This window comes from Pleurodeles waltl, chromosome 9 (assembly GCF_031143425.1).
Source record: "Pleurodeles waltl isolate 20211129_DDA chromosome 9, aPleWal1.hap1.20221129, whole genome shotgun sequence".
In the NCBI taxonomy this organism is placed as follows: Eukaryota; Metazoa; Chordata; class Amphibia; order Caudata; family Salamandridae; genus Pleurodeles; species Pleurodeles waltl.
Window position 1 is genome coordinate 1,088,330,850 of NC_090448.1, and position 17,502 is coordinate 1,088,348,351.

The window sequence follows — 17,502 nt, forward strand, 5'->3', positions numbered from 1 at the left end:
GATGTTGCACGCCCCACATGCTCTTCCATAGTGACACCGCCTCCAGTCACTCTGGCGAGGGAGGTAATTAACCTGCCACTAGAATCAAACCCAGGCGTGGTTGTCTAGGGAATGTACCCACATATAATAATTCCACCCCAGAAACTTTTCAGGAATTAGAGAACAAGTTGGCACATTTGTTCAAGGTAAATTCGAGCATTGGTATTGAAGTTTACAATTCAACCATCGTGGTCAGGAGGGTAGGCTGGCTGGGCCCAGATATCAAGAGGTGGTCTGGGGATTTTGTGATAGTTGACTTTAACACCCCTACTAACTCTGCAGACCTCCTGTTTAAGAAATCACTGTCACTATTTTGAGGATGTTTTATGTATTCATTTATAATTTGTACTTTTCTGGTTGCATGGCAGCCGAATAATGTTTGTTTGACTTTGACTATTGTATGCAACAATTTTTGTTCTCTTTGCTTATTATATCATTTTAATTATTCCCAAAAGGTTTATTGAACAAATATTTTGATTTAAGGTGATTCAAATGCAAACTTGACATTGGCTTTCAGAGTGATAAATATATCAAAACCAGGGATCTAAATTGGCAGCTAATTCGTGCTGAGCATGCACGATATTGTTTTTGCATGACTATGCCAACTATTTTATTTTTCAAAAACAAAGTTTTAAAGTTGAGGCTTGCATGTTGAAAAACAAAAATATTGTGGACCTGATGTGCAGAGGGGTTTCTCTTTGTCAGCTGGTGTCACAGTGTGATTTGTCTGCTTGGGACTGCCAAGCTTCACATGGCGGTCCATCACTGGGGAAACTAATGATGGTCACCCTGCCCTAAATACGTTTGGGGACTATCACTCTGACCAGCAACCCTGGCCTCTAGGTGAAGTCAGATGAGATGCCACCAATGGAATCCTGCAGGCCCCCCTCCCATAACTGAGGAGGTGCGAGTTTGGCAGCGGTGGTGAATTGCCCATTTATAGCAGTTCATCTCCTCCACTGAACGCTAATTGAGTCTTAATATGGAATACATAGTACGTAATAACAAGTAACTGATGATAAAGACATTTTTCACATAATTCTCAAAGCTTTGTAATAACAGGTGCCACTCAGGGTCCATTGGGTCTTTGTGGCCTCTAAGATTTTTAGTTTCCGTTTTTACAGTCTATTCTCAAGAGTTTAATTGGACATATTATTTTGCTTTGGTTTTCCACTGTTGAATCTTCAGTGATTCCGTTGTTGTCCTGAGGTGGTTTGTAGGTCTTGCCTACAGACAGCTTCAGATGTGTGCCATAAAGTCCCTTTGCTTATGATTGACTAGCTTTCTTTATATCATAGCTCTCGGCTCCCTAGTCAGGCTTGCAGCCCTATTTTTCTGTTTTCCTGCCGTGAGAGCGTATCTCCTTTACAGTTTTTCTGACTTGATGACTTGTATTCCTCCATTGTTGACATTAGAGAAAAACAAAATTAATTTGAGTTTTAGCACTCCCTTTTGTGTGCATGTCTTTCCTTGCACTCCTCCCCTGTCTGCTCATTCAGCCTCACATGCCTCCTCAATGTTCTCTTTTCCTGACTCCTGCTTAATGTTTCACTTAAAAATTAACTTTTTAATTAAAAATTGTAAACACGTTTTGTGATGGCCTGGCAACTGCACAGTGCCACGGGCCACTCACGAGCTTCTTCAGGCTCTCCGATGCATACTAATTATAAATGATTATTCGAATATGACCATTTGCCACTTTGGAACTGTAAATTAAATTAAAAAAATAGCAACACTTGCAGACGTAGGGTGGCCACCTTGGATCATTCTAAAGTACCTGTGCATGCATAGTGATGCACCAGTGGCCATTTAACTTTTCTTGTTTACTTTTTGGTATTACCAAAGCAAACATGTATTGGTAAATCTAGTCCTCAGCAGCCTGTCGTGCATGGGTTGCAGTTTGAATTTTAATGTATTTTTTTATGAGGAAGGCACGGGTCATCTTTCTTAGATCATTGGTTTGAATCTTAGACACATGCATCTCTTTTTCCTCCCTGGCCCAAACAAATGTAGGAGGAATATTGTGAGGGGCCTTTGTAGGGATTATTCTTGTTTTACAATTGTGTGGTGTTCTAATGAACATACACAATAGGGTTTATTTTGCATGACACTGTGCATTTCAATTATGATTTGGGGACTTATGTGTGGGGTAACTGTTTCACAGGATAATTAAAGTGAAAAAGAACAACCTCTTTACTATGAAATGCACAGCTAAGAACCAATGAGAAGGCATGCAGTTGGGGTTGCACTTTAAGTGTTAAATTGAGACTCATATTAGATCCAGCTTGCCCACCTGCTGCCATACATAATGTGTGTTTGTGTATGTGAGTCTGTGTGAATGTATAATTTCAGGTAGGTGTGAGGCCCACCAATAGAATGAATGAGTACAAACACATTGGAATGGTGCAGAAGGTAGTGGGAACAGCCTGTAGATAGGGGCTAATGATACTCCATAAATGGACAATCAATATCTTGAAATACACTCAATGTTTACAATCATCTGAGCACCAGTTGCACTGTAATTTAATGTTGATCATAATGATTTCTTTGCACCCGTGGTTTCCTGTGACTAACATCTGTCTTTTATTAGTATACAGCAGTTCTCCTAGTTAAGGGAAAATCATTCAAAACTTGTAAACTGCAGCATATTGCTGGGGGAAGAAGTGATTTGGGTTGAGCCCAGTTTTCTTTCTTGAGTTCTGGAATGAACCAGGTATTCCTTCAGAGTCCTTAACACTTTTGAAAGTTAAGAGAGGTTTTTTGGTATCACTATTCACTACTCCTGAGTTTCTTTCAAAGCCTATTTGTGATCTTTTGAAGCTGATTGTAGATTGGCTTGAATGTAGTTACACAGGTGAATTTTTCTTGTGTTCTTTTATATGTGTCACTAGTAGGGCTTCTGGTTGATTCACACCCTCTTCCTTGCTCTACAGAGAATTTGATGGGGCAATTTCTAGCTCAAGGATTTTTATGTCAAACGTTTAGCTTGTTCATCAAATCTGGTTACATCTGTAGAGTTGTATCTACTGTGCAAGGACTGGTCAAACAGAAAGTTTTCATGAAAAACCCTGGGATGTTGGCTGTCAGATTTTGGAGTGAATATTTGTCCGTGGGTTTATTGTACAGTGGACTTGCCAGATGCCCGTTATAATTTTTTATTAGCAGGTCGAGGAACTGCAATTGCTTTTTACTCGTAATCGTGAAACAAAGATGGAGATCTTGGTGGTTGTGCCATACCATAAATTGTACCACACTCTTATTTCATTGCCTGCCCATAATACCAGAATGTCATTAATGTAATTACTCTATAAACATATATTACAGGCAATGGGATTATATTTGTTTGATATTTTGGGTAAATGAAATGAGTGGACATGCAAGTGTAGCAGACTAAAAGTAAAAGTGCTGCCAGTCGAAGTTCTGCCTCTTTCGTGGTAGTATGTTTTGGGTGATGGAAATGTCTGCACATTGTCTGGCAAAATATACTGGACAGGAAAACTTTAAAGCCAATCAGTAACTTTGAGAAGATCATCAACCACCCTCTTTTGTAGTTCTCAGGGCTGTACTAGTGTACAAAGCCTCAGTGTCCAGGCTTATAAGCATCAGTCTGTAGATCACCCTCTTTTACCAGTGAGACTATTTGAGTCTGGATTTCCTGAGCAGCGGACAGTTTGAGATTATTATAACATCAGACAGTATTACTATTGAGACCCCTTTCTCCCCTGCCTATGTGATGACAATACCTTCTATATCCTTGATGTTTTGCGAGGCATCTCTCTCTGCTCTTGCTATGTTGTTACAAAGAGTGAATCTTTATTTCTTTTAATGGCCTGTATCAGACTGAGGAGGATTGTTCATTTATTGGCCATAACATAACCTGATTTGCCTAAAGAAATGACTGGTGGATTCCTTTCCTTCCTCTGAAGGAATAATTTTTCTGGGGGCTGTGCTTTGCCGGTTTTCTTGAAAGCACATGATGCATTTAAGAACATTTGCAGGAGTAGCAGTTTTTGCAGTGCAGCATTGTATGCTTTATACAAACTCTTATACTGATGCCCGTGGAGTTAGAAGGAGCAGTGTCAATAAAGCTGTGTCTCTCTTCCCATCTGTGACATACTTACAGTCTTTGTCGTCTGTTCGCTATGCATGTGTAAGGGTGAAAGAGCAAATTATAGGTAACATTGCTTATACAGAAAGTTTATGTTTCTCAATCTGTCGGAATGCGCAAAGCCAATAGTCTTGGCTGTAATGTCCTAGCACATACAAACAGTGGCCTGCATAAGTGGACATTCATTCAAATACCATATGTACTTAGACATGATACTACCTCTTAGTACCATGCATGCCACCTGAACTGCTCAACTTGTACCCCACTCAAGGCCAACATGACTACTCTTTCTGAAGCATGTAGAAGATCCATCGATGTTACAGGAACTCACACCACCTAGAATTTATTCTCTAGGAAAACTCTCAAAGGTGTTCGAGACATTAACTTCACCTTGTTGGGTTCTTCGGTCAAGCTGTACAGGCACTAGTCAGGCAATAAAGAGTTTCAGATTGTAGGTTAGTGTTCACAGATGCTGACTTTCTGATTACTAGTTGTAGATCTGAGACCAGTCTTCATAAAGGCTCACCACTTGCTATACACTTTCAGGCTTCAGACCAGTCTTGCTCACCCTGACATCTTGATACACAGTTGCCAGGACTTCCTAAAACAGGCAATCTTCTAGCCATCTGCTACCTCTTCCAGGTTACAATGAAAGAGGTATCCCGAGACAAGGAGAACCTCAGGGCCAGACCACTCTAAGTGAACACAGAACTGCCTTCACTTCACTTCCAGCAGGTTAGCAGCTGCTAAGAGAACCGCCACAGACGACATCAGGCGCCAACTGGACAACGGCGAAACATCAGCCCTCATCCTCCTGGACCTGTCAGCCACCTTCGACACGGTCTGCCACCGCACTCTAAAAACGCGCCTCCATGAAGCCGGAATACAAGAAAAGGCCCTCGACTGGACCACATCCTTCCTCTCCGGCAGAACCCAGAGAGTCCGCCTCCCTCCCTTCCGATCCGAAGCCACTGACATCATCTGCGGTGTACCCCAGGGCTCATCCCTCAGTCCAACGATGTTCAACATCTACATGGCCCCCCTCGCACAAGTGGCCGCCAACACGACCTTAACATCATCTCCTACGCCGACGACACCCGTCTCATCCTTTCCCTCACCAAGGACCCGCACACCGCCCAAACTAACCTTCACGAGGGAATGAAGGCCGTCGCTGACTGGATGAGAAGCAGCCGCCTGAAACTGAACTCGGACAAGACGGAGGTCCTCATCCTCGGAACCACCCCCTCCGCCTGGGACGACTCATGTTGGCCAACCACACTGGGAACCCCACCGACGCCGACCGACCATGCACGCAACCTGGATTTCGTCCTCGACTCCTCCCTTTCCATGTCAAAACAGGTCAACGCAGTCACCTCCTCCTGCTACAACACCCTCCGCATGCTCCGCAGGATCTACAAGTGGATCCTGACCAAAACAAGAAGAACAGTGACACAGGCCCTCGTCAGCAGCAGGCTAGACTATGGCAACGCACTCTACACAGGTATCCTGACCATACACCTGCAACGCCTCCAACGCATCCAAAACGCCTCCGCCCATTTGATCCTCAGCGTACCCTGCCGCAGCCACATCTCCCCCCACCTGAGAGGCCTTCACTGGCTCCCCGAAGACAAGAGGATCACATTCAAGCTCCTCACCCACGCACACAAAGCTCTCCACAACACCGGACCAGCCTACCTTATCAACAGACTCAGCTTCTACACCCCCACCCGACAGCTCCGCTACTCAAAACTCGCCCTCGCCGCCGTTCCCCGCATCCAACGAGAGACCTCCGGCGTCAGATCCTTCTGTTACCTCGCCACCAAGACCTAGAACACCCTCCCGACCAACCTGCGGCTGACCCAGGACCTACTCACCTTCAGAAGACTCCTCAAGACATGGCTCTTCGACCAGTAGCAGCTCCCCCCCCACCTCAGCGCCTTGAGACCCTCACGTGTATGTAGTGTGCTCTATAAATAGATTGATTGATTGATTGATTGATTGCTACATCTATGTGATTCAAGTACGAGAATGTCATCATGCAATCCAGGTAGCCAGATCTTACTGCAGATTCCAAGGTGATCCCCAAGACTTAAAGCATTGGCATGGGCATTTAAAGGGCATAAACCTATCCCCCCAGTGAAAAGTTTTGCTCCAGTCCTCACAGACTTCCCATGCAAAAACATGCCTATTATTACTGAAATCTGACGAACTACCAACTCTAAGACTGTTCATTGTGACTGAAAGCTCATAGAGGAGTTTTGGTAGTGCAAATTCAACATGGGCTAGTCAAAGCACCCTACCTCAGAGCTACATCTAGTCCTGACACTCTCTCCTATTAATCTAGCCCAACTCTCTGGAAAATCTTCACCACCTCTTGCCAATAATTGCCTCCCTCATTCTGAGTGGTTGGAGACAGAGAGTCTACTTGGGCTCTTGTCTTGAAAAGTATTGCAGTTCCTGGGTTTTCACCTTCTTTAACTCATCATTTTCTTTAATTAATTTTACTGGTGATGCCAAGTGCTGCACTTCAGTCAGAGAGAGAGATGTGATTCCCTCTTATCTCCCTGGATTGATGGCTGAAACATACGGTAATTCCCCTTTCATAATTCCTTATTGGAAAGACTTACTGCACAGCTGAGTTCTGATTCAGGCATGTAAAGGTTGCTATAACCCCCATCAGTACCATCTGTCTGCTTGTCAACATGGCATATCAGTATTATTCCACTGGAGATGCTCTCAAACTACGAGCTTAGAGTCAAACCATCAAAACCCTAAAAATTCTGTTTCTACTAAAAAACAAATGTAAAAATCTGCAGAACCAAAAGTAATCAAAATGGGTAATCAAAACAGTAGATTGTTTGATTTCACTTCCCTGAATACTTAGAAGCAGTTACCTTTCTTGTGTGGCAGCATGGGTTTGTGATGTATAAATCAAACATTACATTAAAAAGTTAGGGATAAAGATCCTTATTTAGATTTCTGCAGACGGGGTACTCTGTCACAAACATGACCGATATCCAGTCTCTACATTACAAGTGGATTATATCCTATGGGACTTGTAATATGGCAGATGCGATATCTGCAACTTTTATGACAGACTATCCCATCCGCTGAAATCTAAATCAGGCCCAAATTGTTGACAAAGGCCCTCATTCCGACCCTGGTGGTTTGAAACCGCCAGGGTGGAGGGCAACGGAAGCACCGCCAACAGGCTGGCGGTGCTTCCAGGGCTATTCTGACCGCGGCGGTAAAGCCGCGGTCAGAAAAGGGGAACCAGCGGTTTCCCGCCGGTTTTCCCCTGGCCCAGGGAATCCTCCATGGGGATTCTGACCCCCTTCCCGCCAGCCTGTTTCTGGCGGTTTTCACTGCCAGAAACAGGATGGCGGGAATGGGTGTCGTGGGGCCCCTGGGGGCCCCTGCACTGCCCATGCCACTGGCATAGGCAGTGCAGGGGCCCCCTAACAGGGCCCCACCATGATTTTCACTGTCTGCTATGCAGACAGTGAAAATCGCGACGGGTGCTACTGCACCCGTCGCACCCCTGCAACTCTGCCGGCTCCATTCGGAGTCGGCTTCCTCGTTGCAGGGTCTTTCCCGCTGGGCCGGCGGGTGCTCCTTTGGCGGGCGCCCGCCGGCCCAGCGGGAAAGCCAGAATGGCCGCCGCGGTCTTTTGGCCGCTGCGGTCTTTTGACCGCGGAGCGGTCATTCGGCGGTTACCGCTTGGCGGGCGGCGCCCGCCGCCCGCCAAGGTCCGAATGAGGGCCACAGTGTCTTGATCATTGCAAAGAAACTTTTTCCATTAACATTCAAGAGAAACAGGAGTAACAGAAGTGACAGATATGAAATGGAAGATAATGTCAGCTTAGCGTTCCTAGTCATTCTGCAGTTCATTGTGCTGGCTTCAGTTCATGCCATCAATTAAAACAACACATAATATAATTATATTTTGTAGTCATTACACCTTCTATCCACCATCATCATGCATTTCCACAATTATTTTCCTCTATCAACTGACGCACTCAGATTGTCTATTTTCTGTTGTGTTTTTTTGTTCTGATAACCTATTCTTAAATTTTCTTTGGCCAATGAAAAATAAATACATTGCATCATTTGACACTTCTTTTAGAAAAGCTTAATATTAGACAGCAAATTGCAATATACGTTCCATCAGATAAAAAGATGTCTAATGGTGGCAAAATATAATTTACGTTTCGTATAATCATATATTATGTTAAAACTTAAACACTTTTTGGACACAATTTCATTGCTACAGCTTCACTGAGGATCCTTTTCAAATGCATGCTTTCTTGGAAGGCTATGTCTTTTTCTTTTACTATTGCAAATTGTGTAATATCTATCTCCTGACCCGATCAAAATAATGTTCCTTGATTAGGTCTTGACCAATTACTCTAAATATTGAAAATGTGCTATTTGCTAGGTGTAGGCTGGAATTGTTTTGTACATATTTAAAATCTTAATAAGAAGTACCCTAAGGTAATTTGATTATTCAAAATTTAACAACCAGGTACCAACAAAATGCTGCGGCTTCTCCTGCCATCTTCCTCCCTCAATAACCAAGGTACACATTTTATATTTTATGAGCAGCAATAGCTCTATAAGTAACATAAGCATAACAGAAAGCTTAAAAACTCACATGGGTGAAATAACGTTCTTATTTTGGTCAACAAACAATAGTTTATTAATTAATAGTGATGAATTGTCCTTGTGGATGCAGAAACATTCCCTGTAATAAGTCACCTTGCTACTATTAAGGATTAGTGGTTATAACGTTTAATGTCCAAAGAATAGGGCAATGCACGTGTGTTTAACTCACACTTTTGCATAGAATATTTCTGATTTCGCCCATTTGATTTCATATTTTCCTCTCTTTTCCTAGAACCTTTCAACAACTTCAATATTAACAAGCCCTGCCATAGGAGCTTGAGAGCTCAATTCTCTCTATCTTTTTTTAGATGTTGCTAGCTGTCTTGAGGTTTAGCTTTCGCTTTTTTGCTCTGCTGCTTTGCATGACCTTGGCATGCTGATACCGCGCCTCTATTTACTGAGTAATAACTATGTCTAATTCAATCTTTTGCAGAACCTGGTCATTCAATTCTGACCCTGCTGTATATTTACAAGTATCAAACGGTAGAATCCAAGCATGTTTGTTAAATAAAGTTGTTGGGATGTGATGCGAGAGGGAGCAAGTTGTAGCCTAAAGTAATCATAGATAACTCCCATGTCATGAACTGAGCTGCCAGTTAAGGCACCATACAAATATTAAAAATCAGGCTTCAACAATATAACTTTTGACAAACATCAATTAAAGAAGTTCTGCTTCTAATGATAATGAATCTTTGAATCTTCAGACAATGCCTAGAGAACCCCCAACTTACTCGTTAGTTGTTTTATCTGTAAGGCATATGCTTCTATTTAGGTGAATGGATATTTGTATTAGTATAATAAATTGCTGCTCTCTAGCATTTCCTTTTAAACATATTGTTTTTACACTGCCTCAAGGTCACCTGTGTGGTATGTTCTGAACTCTCCAATTACCTAAAATAAAAAATAAACCACCTCATACCAAACCAAACTAAGTTAAACTAAATTGAGCCAATATTCATTGTGTTTTCTGTGCTAGTCTTTTACTTTTACATCTGTGCTAAACTCTGAATTGTCATGTCATGTTTCTGCCCCACTTGGCTTAATGCAGTTTAGGGCTGATATCTATTTATGTGTAAGTACCATTAAACTGCAAATCCTCTAACAATCTCTCATTGGTGCTGTAATGGCACTACTGCTCTCTCAGAGGAAGGATCAGTTGACCTGAACTCTTTGGAAACTCCATAGTGACATAAGTGCATAATGGTACAGGGCTGATGATCTTCCACCTTTACATTTGCAAATATAGTGCGTCCGCTTTGTCGAACCCGAAACCTATATGTTTAAATGTTTGTTGGGTGGCAAGCAAAGACATTATTACTGAAAATATGAAATACAGTGTCCACGGCATTTCTTTGGGTGTAAAACATTATTTATGTTTCATAAAACTTTAACCAGGCAACAATAATTTACTGGCCACAGAATCTGCAGCACACAGCTGCTCTTTAGATTTAGCTTGATCTGTGAAACCCGGTAAAGGTATCATACTGGGCCCAATTCACAAAGGTAAACTTAGACGTAAAGTCTAAGGGCCCAGTTTCCAAAGGTATACTGGTCAGGGGGGCCCCCTGCACTACCCATGCCAAATGCATGGGCAGTGCAGGCTACCCCCAAGAGCCCCTCTGCACCCCGTCTCTGCCAGCAGTTACATAACTGCTGGCGGAGAAGGGGGTCATAATCCCCAGGGCAGCATTACATGCAGTGCTGCCCTGGCGGATTAGGACCGTGAGCACCGCCAGCCCCTCCTATGGAGGAAAACTGGCGGTGCTGGCAGTCCGACTGTGACGCAACCACCACAGTCGTAATGTGGTGGTCGGACCGCCACATTGGCGGTGGTCCGACAGCCACATTGGCGGCGGTCCGACCGCCACTGCGTCCCTGGCGGTCGTAATAAGGCCCTAAGTGTTTTTTGAGTTGCAGAACTTATGATTCACAAAATCACAGGCTTTTGCGACCACCAAACTGCAAATGGACAAAATGGGAGCATTATGAACATGGAGAACCCTTCCTGTAGTGGCGTAATTTCTGCTTTCTCTGGGTTTAAAGTAAAGTGTCATTTGGTTATGAAGCCAATATCCTTATTTGGGTGACCTTGTAGGGAAACAGTGTCTTCAATGAAGTGAGATGTTTAGCAATAATATTTGTGAGCGCCGCTGGATCCTTTCAGATCAAGAGACACACCCCTCTGTCCCAAGCGATTCTTTGCTCAAAAAAAGTTAAGAATTTGGTAACTTCCAAACGTCATCTAGTGTACTTTGTGAACCAGGGGATTATCGCCGGTGGTGTTGCAGGGCATTAAAGTGAAATCTAAATGTATACAATATTCTTAATCCTGAACATGGTCCATGTACCGTGTCTTTGCCAGCTTCACTGAAACTTTCTTCACAGTGCCTAGTGTATGGCTGAATTTTGAGACACCCGGACACTAACTGCCTTTTGAATTGAAGAGTGGCAAATGTCCGAGATGACATCTGTGTTTTTAAAGTCTCTGATAATAGAAAATGTTGTCACAGCAATGTTGAAATGTTGATTTAAAATATCAGTCTTGCACACCAAATGACAGACGAGTGGTAACAGATCTACACCACAAAGAATTAAGTCACCACAATTTTTCTTTCACACAGAGTTGCCTGGTCTCAACAGCTGATTTCTGACTCTCTCATTTTCAGAAGGTAATTTCTGTTTCTAGTCATCTTCCAACATAATCATCTTTACTAGAATATTCACAAAATGGCTGCCCATACTACCCCAGCCCAAAATATGATGGCCTAGACTTCACCCATTGTCTTTCAACAATAGAAACAGTATTATTTGCCAAAACAAATATGTCTCTCTTAAAATGTAAGAGCCTTGACATACATACACCCATCACTACACTATGTCCCATTGTAAAGTTCATCAATCTGCCTTTAGTCCTTTAGTATTGCAAATCCACAGTAACCTAAAAATGCTACAAATGACTCACCACTCAACACTAATGATATCAGAATGTCTATAACTTGACACTGTAGTTTCCTAATATTACAACACCACAAAATAAAATGATGGACGGAGTGTTGAAACTTTTCTAACACTCACCCCCAGTCACAGATCTGGTTTTAATCCATCATTATTTTATTCGCCACGTCACCCCAGTTTGGACCCAGACATATGCAAATTTGTCTTGACCCTGCTCCCCATGGGAACAGTGAAACCCAAACTGCCAGGCCAGGACATCCCTGGTCCAGAAACATACATCCTGGGACCAGTTTCGGGGTATCATCACTCATCAACCAGGCTAGCTTAAACCCAGTAGTGGAGCGAACAAGGGACCCACTTCTGGGCATACCCTGGCCACTTAGTGCGAACATAGCAACACCACAAAATAAAATGATAGACGGAGTGTTTAAACTTTTCAAACACTCACCCCCAGTCACAGATGTGGGTTTAATCCATCGTTATTTTGCTCTCCACGTCACCCCAGTTTGGACCCTGCCATATGCAAATCAGTCTTGACCCTGGTCCGCATGGAAACATACCAGCCTGAACTGCCAGGCCAGATCCTCCCTGGACCAGAAACAAGCATCCTGGGACCGGTTTGAGGGAATCACCCCTCATTAGCCAGGCTATCTTGAATCTAGTGGTGCAGCGAGCAAGGGACCCACGTCTGGGCATACCCTGGCCACTTAGGGTGAACATAGGAACACCTAACATTAGCCAAACCTAATTAGGAGCAAGTTCAGACAGCATTATATCCACAATCACAATTAGTTATTTACATACATCAGAGCAGCCAATTGCGTAAGAGTGCCAGGGAGGAAGACAGCAGGGCCAAAACAGGTTATAGGTAAAGAGTCGGTGGGCAAAATAACACCCTTTTTAGAGTACTGCTTGTAGGTTTTTCATCCACTATCTTGTATTTCAGGCTTCTCCATGGAGTAGCTTGTGAACTACTGGTAGCGCTCTAGCTACCTGTGAGTAGCTTTTCTGTGTGTAGCCCAGCCCACTAATTAATATATGTATATCATAATTGAAAAGTGTGTATTTGAAATGAAAATGTGTGGATTTTCAGAACTCAAATGCTGATGTTTTGAGAAAATGGGTATATTTCCATATGTATATCTGCCATTTGAGCAATAGATCATGCTGCGTTGGGCAGGCTTATTTCTCAAATTACTTTGGAACCGAGGGCATTTCAGCTGTGGCTGATATATGTGACCCACTTAGAGGCATTCCAAATTGATAAAAGCTTTTTTTGCATTACTGCTGCCTGATGAACTGAGGTGATCACAGCAGATAATCTTTCATAGGGTGGCCATTAAGGTAATATTGTTGATGTTGTCAATATTAAAACACTAATAATATTAGTAGCTCAGGATGATTTTCAGTGAACATAAGTAGCTCTTATTGCGGGAAACGTAGGAGACCCCTGGTTTAGTTGCTAACTCTGCCACAACAGTGGTTGTAGAATCTGCTGCAGTACAGTAAGGCACAGTCAGGGGTTGCTCTGTCTGTCAGCTCTTGATGTTCACCTGTTTCTGTCTGTGTGTCTGCATCTGCAGCACCCTTGTGAAGTGCCTACCACCGAGGTAACTCTGCCATAACTGATGATGCGGGCAGCTTCTCGAGATCGCAAGGCTAACTCCTCACAATTCATGGGCGAGTTACCCCTGAACTTTAGCGTGGCCAATGGTGGAGCCAGGGAATCTCAGTTGAGAGGAATATTGCAATCTGTAAAACTCCAGATAGGCATAAAGGTATGGCAGGTGGAAACAGTGAATTTTTGTTACCACCTTCATCCAAACAAAGCTAGACTAGATTGAGAATATATTGCTGTTGTTCAACATTTGTTCCGAATAGGCGAAAATATTGAACAATAGGTGAAACTGAAAAACATGAGTTTGGAAAAATGGTCGTAATTTCCTACTCAAAATCTTCACAAAACTTGCCAATGTTGGCACTGCCGTCTAAGTGGAAGACAATAGAATGTGGAATGTTGATAGTGTAGATAGTTGTAGGGAATAAGCTCCTTGCTGCCGAAGGAGGCACAAATGATAGAACTGTATGACTCATATATTGGTAGGATGGTCGGCCGGTTATGGAGGATGCATGCATGAATTGGCTGGATGACAAGAGAAAAGACAAAGGCAAATTGGCAGATTGATCGCTGGTCTTTGAAAACATGAAATCATGGAGAAAAAAGGGCGAAGTGGTTCCAATAACTCTGTGCTTAAGGTAGATAAAGATGTGGCACACAGAAGGACATGTGTAACAGCACCTGGAATGTGTTAAGAGTTTCTGATGGATGCACTGGTGCAAACCTGAGTGGAGGATACATAATGGTAAACATGGAATGCAGGAAACAGTTTCGTGTAGAACTGAAGGGCCCACATTGTGAAGTGCCAGATCTTGGTGTAGGGATTCTACGGTCCAGAATCTGGTGGTATCCAGGCACTTAAATGTGGCCATTACAAGTTTTAGTCACTGGAATGGGAAATAACCACACGGACTAGGAAGTACCGTGTAAAATTCCACATTCTTTCACAAGACAAGGGACTGTTCTGCTTTTATTTACCAACTGCTCTGGGCAGGCGGAAAATATCAGCGAGTGCCTATTTGATCAAGTGGGATGAAGGGTGGTGAGTGGGGAGGAGGTGGTGGCTTGGCCTCCCTGGGGCAAACGTTGGCTGCTCTTCTATGGTGGTGGAAGTGGTGGGCAGGGGAAGAACTGCACCTTTAACCACACACCTCTTGGTCTGCAGTTTTATAGGATGTGCATCTGCACTCAGTAAAACCAGGTCTGGTGTTTTCACACCCACTAGGTCTGGAAACACCCCACCATTGGGAATTCCCTGAGGATACTGCTCCAGGCACATCCTAATAACAGCCTATGTCCGTTAGGCCTGTGTGTCAGGCCTACTTTGTGGAAGCTGCTTAATGCTGTTGATCCGTACGCTGCGCTGTAAGAGTAACTAATTGAAACCTATGGGAAATCTGCACCCATGCGAGTTAGTAATGCATTTTCAGATTTTTGTTTCAAGTGTCACTCCAACAGTATCTGAGAATTCATTTTAACAAAATTTCAATATTTTGCAGAGCTGTATAATTATTCGAGTTTATATAGATGAATATATTCATATGGTATGTTGATGACCGATGTAATAAATATATATTTTTATTGCTGTCTTAATTCACACATGCTTTTTTTCGCAGAACAAGAATGTGGAATTTGAAGTTACAGTCAAAGACTGGTAAAGTATATTTTTTCTCAGTCGCCCTTAATGCTTATTGTAAATGCGGTTGTTGCATTTCAAGTGCTGAGGGGCTGCCTTACATGGAATGCAGTGCTGTATAGAGATATGTAACATACACAAAGGCCTGCCCTTCAGATGAGGTTTTCTGTTCATGTAAGTTAGGGCCTGTCGATTTTGTTTTTTTGACTGAAAACCTGTCTGCCGCCATGACAGTCTGCCCACCAGATTTAGATGTTGGCGGTCCCATAGACGATATCCCGCATTTATCCCCCCATCTCCACCAAGAACAATCACCTGCGTAGATGGCGCCATAGGGAAAAGTGGCTATCAGCTGGACTTTAGCCACCTTTCCTTCTGTGCAGATTTGGATGTGCCTTACCGCCAAGCTAAAAGTAGCGGTCCAACCTACATACTTGAGTTGGCGGATTGGTGGGGGAGGGAATGAGATAAAAATGAACCTTTTCTCCCACTTCCGTTTTCGACTGGGCAAGACCTGCCTTTGCTGCTGCCACTGATCCATGGAGAAAACACGACCCCCCCTGTTTCCGGACTTGAGGGTAGGGACGTCACATTGCCAGGGTATGTTGGGTGGGCACTGCACATGAGTTGGGAACCACTGCAGGCATATACATATGACAGTAATTTTTTTAAATCACTGTGACATGCATATGTTGGGTACACGATTGGATCAGACATGGATGGGTACACACTGGCACAACACACATATCGCACACATACACAACTGTCATTGTGATGTCATCATTCATTGTCAAATGAATGCTGGCACCAAAATGACGATAGTCACACTTGTCAATCGTGTCCATGTGTGCGCATTGCACAGGGCCTGTACTTACATGGTTGTGCTACCTGTTGTGTATGTGAGGCAGTAAGTGTATATGTGTGTGAGATTGGACTGGCTGATTGAGGTGGAGGAATCTGGAGTGGGTGATGTGGTTGTGTCTATATGTGTGCCACTTGCATGTGGGATCATGGTTGTGTTGCTGTGTGCAACATTCAGGTGAGTGTTGTTGTGTGGCGGACATTGTTGTGATGTATGTAGATGTGCCTCCTGTGAGTGTGTTTGTGTACTTGTGTTGGTTGTTGTGGTTGTGTCATGTGTGGGTGCAGTGTCAATGGTGTGCGTAGGTTGTGTTATGGAAATCCGGCAATGTGTTTGGCAGGAATGGGTTGTGGGGTGTGGGAATGGCAATGGATAATGGTGTGTATATGGTGTGCAGGGGGACACATATGGCTAAGGTAGAGTGTGTGTGACTTATCTCTATTCCATAGCCACTGCCATTGTCTGATGTCCATTGGGTCCATTGACGGTCTCCCTCCATCAGCAGTCTGCTGGTATGACACTGTCTGCACAGCTGAAACATCTAAATATGGCCGACGGAACCTACCTTCCTGACGGCAAAGAAAAGTGGTTTGTCGTGGCAGCCTTTGGTTCAGCCGCAATACACCTAAATACAGCGGGAGAAACACTGGCAACTTGACAGTCTTTTTGGGTCTCCTGCCGACGCAGCTTGGCGGTAACACCATCAAGATCTAAATCAGGCCCTAAGTGTTTTTAGGCTCTGTGATACATCAAGAATTTTTAAAAAATCAAAATTTTAAATCCTTATGACTAGACGATGAGCAAAATATTCCATTCCATTCCATTCCATTGCACTGATTCCACCAATGAAGTTCAGGTCACCACTTGTAATTTTCCCAGTGGAGGAATATCTTCTTCACATCACAGATGATGACACTAAGCAGGGGAACATGCGCTCTTTTTTGATTGAATGTCTGTTGGCTCAATCAGGCAATCATACTTCGTTAGGCTGTTCAGTTCTTGTATACTTTGATAGTGAAACACACAACACTGACCCAACTTTTGTGGAGCACAAACGTCTGCTAGTCACCAAGCTATCCAGGGTTTTAATGTAAAATCAAGAAATGTGAGTCTGTAACAGGTACTGCCCAGAATTAAAATACTTGTGAACTTGTGGCTATTTTTGCATTTTGGAGGCTGTGTTCCCATTTTCTTCTCCCTCATATTAATTAGAGAACCCTCCCCCTACCAAAAGACAAGATATACAGGAGAAAACAACAATGTCCCCAAAGTTGTAGCACTGAGGTAGCCGAAGTACAGTCCATGTCCTTTGACCTACATGATATATTGGGAGCTACATCACACAACCATGAAACCCAGATGAACGCCCATTGTACCTTTTGTAATAAACAACCTTTAGTACAAACTCAATGTTGAATCATATTACTAAACAGTAATTGATGTTCCATTTCAAGTGGGACTCCGATGGAAAAGTATGTGCTATTGACAGATTGTTAAAACCTGGGTTGAAACATATAAAACAGTATATTACAATTAATTTCTTAGTAAAATACAATTTCAATTAGCAATTTCCTTTTGATTAACACAGTTTATGTGTAAGTCCTGTACCATTCTATATT

General features: G+C 43.2%; 1 protein-coding gene across 1 annotated transcript in view; it reads left to right on the forward strand.

Moving 5' to 3' along the window:
- Positions 1-17,502, forward strand: part of LOC138260353 (cytosolic phospholipase A2 delta-like) — a 237,588-nt gene that overhangs the window by 138,693 nt on the left and 81,393 nt on the right. The window contains exon 10 of the mRNA XM_069208771.1: positions 15,002-15,039. Coding sequence (XP_069064872.1) covers positions 15,002-15,039 — 38 coding nt within the window. The remainder of the gene's footprint in view (positions 1-15,001; positions 15,040-17,502) is intronic.